Below are 6000 nucleotides of genomic sequence, written 5' to 3' on the forward strand. Positions count from 1 at the left end.
TGCCTAGCGCTCAAAGTTTAACTGTGATTTTCCGATCATTACTGGACAATGACTATCACTATCATATAACTCTCTATGTACATTCTATATGTCTTAAGCTATGCATTGACAGTCTTGGTTCATTTTCGACAAAAAAAAAAGTGACATCCATCATTATTGCAGTGGACTCTTCAATTTAAAGTTTTAAAATTTCTGTATTGACCAGAGCTATTTAAAATACTATTTGGTATCTTATCCGTGTTAAATATTTATAGTTATCTCGTATTCATGGATGGAGTGAAGACTAAACTGTATCAGAATTATTTTCAACCAAATTTTAAGTCCGCAATGGAAAATTTTTATTTAGACTAAAATAAAATTGACAATTAGCAAGTGACATGTGATAAGTGACGCTGTTTGTACATGTAGAGGAAACTAAATTTCATTTCGTTACGCATTCATACTTTAAGTTACTAGAACAGGCCTATATGTTCTGGCATTAGAATTTATGTTTGGTTTAATTTTAGAAATCGCTATAAGTTGAAATACCGAAATAAAAAAAGCGAAACAAGTGCGCACTTTAAAAGTACCTACCTTTAACTGAGAATAAGTTCCTATATTGTGAATTCTGGTACATATTTAAGTAGACAGCATATGTTACGCGAAAGTGAGTTCTGTAACAAAATCGATTCCCAGGCGCACTTTTCATCGTTAATGTTTAAGTTGTACAACATGATAGCATAGCTTACAGACATCGTAGTGACAAAAATGTTATAGGCTTTTGTTGGACCTGATATATTGAAGTATACCTACACCAAATGCAGAAAAGAAGCAATAAGACATTAAGCTACAAATTTGAAGTTTTAAAGTTTCGACATGGGCCACATTGATGTAAAGTATTTGGGTATCTTAACCGTTTGGAGAGTGTAATCATCATGGAAGGAGTGAAGACTTAAGTGCGTCAGAATTATTTGCAATCAAATTTTGAATCCTCTAACGGGGAGTTTTTATCTAGACTAAAAGCCTATAAAATTGACAGCAAGTGACAGTGACAAGTGGTAAGGGACCGGAAACTAAGATTCATTTAGCTAAGCATTCTATGACTTTTCCATACTTTTCTGAAATAGGAGTTTGGTTTAATTTCAGAAATCGCTTTAAGTGTAAATACAAAAACTAGAACAGCGAAACAATAGATTTCATTTAAAAGTTCCTGTACCGTACATTCTGGTACACATTTACGTAAAGAACTTATATTTCGCGAAAGTGAGTTTTGAAACCAAATCGATGCCCAACTGTTTTTTTATCATTATATCAAGAAGTACATGTTTATTCACACATTTCTTTGTTAGACTCTTTCATACCCAGGATCGATTCAATGTAACGCAATTCAGTAGCTCACTTGTACTTGACGATTTCCAGAAGTTGTTGCTTATATTCGAAGAATATTTTTTATTTTCATTTTTCGCCTGAATAGAAATGATTGATCGCTCCACACGAGTGCCATCTTATAGTCGATTTCTAACTTGCAGGACTTCAGTACGTCGCTTACCTCATAAATCGATACATCGACGCTACGAAACAGCCTCAACTTCCGAGAACGTTTCCACAAAGCTGTGCGAAGAACTTCAGTAAGGCCCGTAACACACTTGCAGAGTTTTCGCCAGCGAGAAATGTGTTGCGAAAAAATTAAAAAATTGATAACATGATTCAAATGGACGTCCACACACTGGAAGAGATTCTCGTTCGAGGCAAAAATGTCGCGCGAGTTTCTCGCTGGAATCGGTAGCTCAGCGAATTTTCTTGACACATTTATCAAAGATGTTTGACATTTATACTCTTTATGACGATTGAATGTAGAAAAAGATAGCACAGGTGGCGATGAATTGTATTGTTTTTATTTGAAAATGAGGAAAGATGGCTGATAGTTGCAGTCAGAAATTACCGAACTTGTACGATGTCACCCGTAGGCCTATTTATATGATATACGGGATGAAAACTATAAAAAAACACGAAACTTAAAGAAGAAATCTGGAGACAAATACCTATCAGATTATCTGAAAATAAATAGGGCTATATTTTATTTTGATGAGATTTAATAGTATTAATTAAACATTTGAAATAATGTATCTATATGTCTTAACAGTTTACATAATTTTAATCAGAAAATAGCAAAAAAATCCTCTATCATATCATGAATGGCAAAAAAACTGTGGTCCATTCAACCTAAAATAACGCCTAAACGTATCATCATTCCAATCGAAACCAGTAGGCTATCCAAAACTCGCCCTTATTTTTGTAAGATACAATGTTATTTTCAGATATTTCTGGCTTTAATTTTAGGCCTACTTTTTCTTTTCTTTAATAAAATATGTTCATGTAACTCCATTTCCTCATCATCTGAATACTCAGATTCAACATAGCGTTCGTACGTAATTTGTAAAGTACGACAATATACTTACAGGTTATATATTTAAGTACGACAATATACGTAAATACATAACCTATAATATTTCCCTCAACGAGTCATTACTATAATCAGAAAAATGCTTTCTGCATGAAGGCAGTGCATAGATGATCATAGCGAGGTGTGATCTGTGATGGCGAGAACTCGCCAAGTCTGTCTTCGCCTCTTTCTCGCAACACGTTTCTCGCCAGCGAAAACTCTTCAAGTGTGTTACGGGCCTAACATGAAATCGCGAAACAGACACATGCTGGTTGTGATATCGGCACGAGTTTGCCCCGCCAAAAGAAAAAAAAAGTTGATCGATGGTCTCAACAGGTGCAATAACAGGTAATAGGTCAAGGTGCAAGGTGCAATAAGATGCAGAGTAAGTGCAAACACATAGAAGACAGATGTAAAACAAGAAAGTGATGTTTTATCATGTATAAAGATGTTCTTTGTATAAACATATACAACACAGTGCAATGCAATATATTTTTTTCTGTAATGTTGGAGTGATGATATTAATGGTGTTGACTCATGTTGTTGGTGGTGGTGCTGATGGTGCTTGTTGGTGCCAAGTTGTTTGTGAACTCACCATTCCTCTTAGCGTTAAGATGCCCGTAAAGACGACTTAAGTCAATCGCCATAACGCTTTGCGGCAAGGCGACGCAAAGCGCTGTGAGGGCTACCACCATGAGAACCAGGTGCCTGGGTGTCGAAGCGCGCACCATTGTCTCTTCTGCTGTGAGTCTGGTGAAGCTGATGCGGTCCTCGCGCTGGTAACTGTCTCCTGCGAGTACAAGACTTCAAACCTGCCGAAAGCGGTCGCGTCGAGTAGTACGCGCCTCTAATTATTTTATAAACCCGGACGAGGTGACTACCCACGTCACTACCCCGATCGACCAATGGCAGAAGCCGCTTCTGCGCGGGAACGAGAGGGGCCGCGGCCAATGAGAGGAGAGCACAGAATCTAGAAAATCTACACGGGTTTCCCTCTCTCTCCTGTATCTAGCTTCCCGTGTTACTATCTCTGTCCCAACATTTCATACCCCACTTTTTCCAGAAGAGGCTCACTTCGGGAGGGGTAGAATTGAAATATAGGCTAGAGGAGGTTAGGACGAGGCGTTTTAGGGATGAAGGAGGGGATGTAGTGCACCCACGCACCCCAACACAGGACCCCGTGTACCTCGCCGCATGGGCCACCCCAACCCCCGACATGTTAAGTTGGTTGCTGGCACACTGCCAGGACACGCCATATCATGTTCGGGCAAGCTTTAAAAGGGGTGCCGTGAGGTCAGGGGTCACGTTTTGGCGGGAAGTGGATGAATGGCATGGCCTAAAAATGGCAATAGTCTCCTGTTGATATGTGTGTCCCCACTTTATGGTGCTTTCGTCTTTCTTTTTGCGTTCCATTCACACCTCCGCAATCCGGGAGCATGCAGACGAAGGCAGTATAGACGTGGTTTTATTTCGAATTTGAATTTATTCTAAGACAATAATAATGATAATAACAATATTTATTTATTTATTTATTTATTTATTTATTTATTTATTTATTTATTTATTTATTTAACCTGGTAGAGATAAAGCCATCAGGCATTCTCTTCCCCTCTACTAGGAGATTACAACTACAATATTAAGAATACAATTACAATTATAATTACAATTAATATTAAATTTACGAATACAATAAAAATAAAATTACTAAAAGATTAACTGATTAATTAAAGCTAGACAGTTTATTGTAAAATTTACGAAGAGAGAAACATTTTTTTTATTAATTAAGTAAAAATTAAACCTACTCTACGCAGTAAGAAAATGCTTAATAAGTTTGCTTTTGAACGCTACTAAATTCCGACAGTCTCTGATGTCACTGGGTAGGGTATTCCACAAGCTCGAGAGCGAGTTGTGTATGATGATGAATACGATGATGTCTTATGTGTTGGTATGGCTAGTATGCGGCTTTTTTGCGTGCGTGTGAAGAGATTATGATATGATGACAGGTAACTGAAACGGGAGGCAAGGTAGGTAGGTGTAGTGGTGTGAAGGACTTGGAAAAGGAGAACAAGAGAATGAAAATTTCTACGTTCGTTAAGCCGTAGCCAGTTTAGAGTTTGGAAGGATGGGGTAATGTGGTCAGCGCGACGGACATCGCAGACGAAGCGAACACAAGAATTATGAACATGTTGTAATTTTTGCGACTGGTTGACATTGAGGTCAGTCAGTAGAAAATCACAATAATCGAAGTGGGGCATTACTAGTGTTTCCACTAGTATTTTCTTGAGTGATAGCGGGAGGAATTTTCGAATGCTGTTTAAGGAATATAGTATGGAAAGCACTTTTTTGGTAATATGGGTTACTTGGTTATTCCAGTTTAAATGCGTATCAAAGTAAACTCCAAGGTTTTTAACACAGGAAACAAAAGGGATTATTGTGCCGTTTAATTTGACTGGAAGAGCAGGAGTAATGTTGCATAATAGACGTTGATGTCCCACTAGGATTGCTTGTGATTTTCTTGCATTGAGAGTCAAACCAAACTTTCTGACCCATACTGATATAGATTCAAGGTAATAGTTCATAGTTTTATTTATGGTAGGTGATTTTTGTTATAGACTATATTCATTATACATCTTGATTACACAACTTTTAACACTATGTCACTTCGGAACAAAAGGCGCCAAGACCAGCAACAACCAGTTTTGAAGAAGGCCAATAACAGGCCGAAACATGTTAACCAGGTACGGTAAAATTTAACACGAGAAAGACATATAATACATATTCCGAAACTATATTCTATTCAATTCAATTCAGTTAAATTTATTTTGGCCATTACATTGAAATCTCTCATTTACGGACATCGAAGGGACGTAACAATCTGTCCGGATCTGGGAGGTGTCCTTTATTGGGAGGGAGGCTCCCCAATCTAACAGTAAAAATGTAAAAGGTAAAGGTATCCCCGTAAACTTATAATAATGCATTATTTATCTCTTCAAGCTTTAAATGAAATGTATTACTGTAGTTTAACTATAAATACAATATATTGTACTGCTATAAATTCTTTACAACTTCGAACTACAGTAGATAAAACTGAAAAAGGAAAATACAGTACTGTGCCATGCAATTTTATTCTAGGTCTACAGTTATGCAGTATTATAATTTAAGTTTTTAACTTAACCTTTATGTTCAGGTGTCATGTCTCTCGAAACAGTACAACTGATTGAAGTGAAGAGAATAATCCTACTAACTCCATCATGTGTCGAATACAATTTCACAATCTCGGAAACCTTGGACCCATCAGACAGGTTAAATTTTATGACTTTGTTTCTCTTCCCGCCTCCAGGTAAAAAGGGGTAGCCGGCTGGGCTAATGGTAGCCTACGAGACCCTTATGTTTCATGTTAAGGAATTTCTGTACAGTTCTCAAAACTAAATTTTCCAGTATTGTAACACAATAGATTTTGAAATCCAAGTTCTGTCCGGAGTCAGGAGGTAAAGGAAGCTTTAAGACTGTGAAACAGCTGTCCGTGTCCATGTCTCAGAGTGTCCGCAAACGAGAGTTTAATTTATCATTATTTCTAT

General features: G+C 37.3%; 1 protein-coding gene across 3 annotated transcripts in view; it reads right to left on the bottom strand.

Annotated features, from left to right (window-relative positions):
- The window catches only part of LOC138701932 (IDLSRF-like peptide), a 445082-nt gene extending 441805 nt beyond the window's left edge, over positions 1 to 3277 (bottom strand). The window contains exon 1 of one of the 3 annotated variants that reach the window (XM_069829302.1): positions 3018 to 3277. In XM_069829302.1, the coding sequence (XP_069685403.1) occupies positions 3018 to 3153 (136 nt within the window). In that variant the 5' untranslated portion in view covers positions 3154 to 3277. The remainder of the gene's footprint in view (positions 1 to 3017) is intronic. The other 2 variants (XM_069829303.1, XM_069829304.1) reach the window with 2 other exon arrangements.
- Between the last annotated feature and the right edge of the window lie 2723 nt (positions 3278 to 6000).

This window comes from Periplaneta americana, chromosome 6 (genome assembly GCF_040183065.1).
Source record: "Periplaneta americana isolate PAMFEO1 chromosome 6, P.americana_PAMFEO1_priV1, whole genome shotgun sequence".
NCBI classification, from domain to species: domain Eukaryota; kingdom Metazoa; phylum Arthropoda; class Insecta; order Blattodea; family Blattidae; genus Periplaneta; species Periplaneta americana.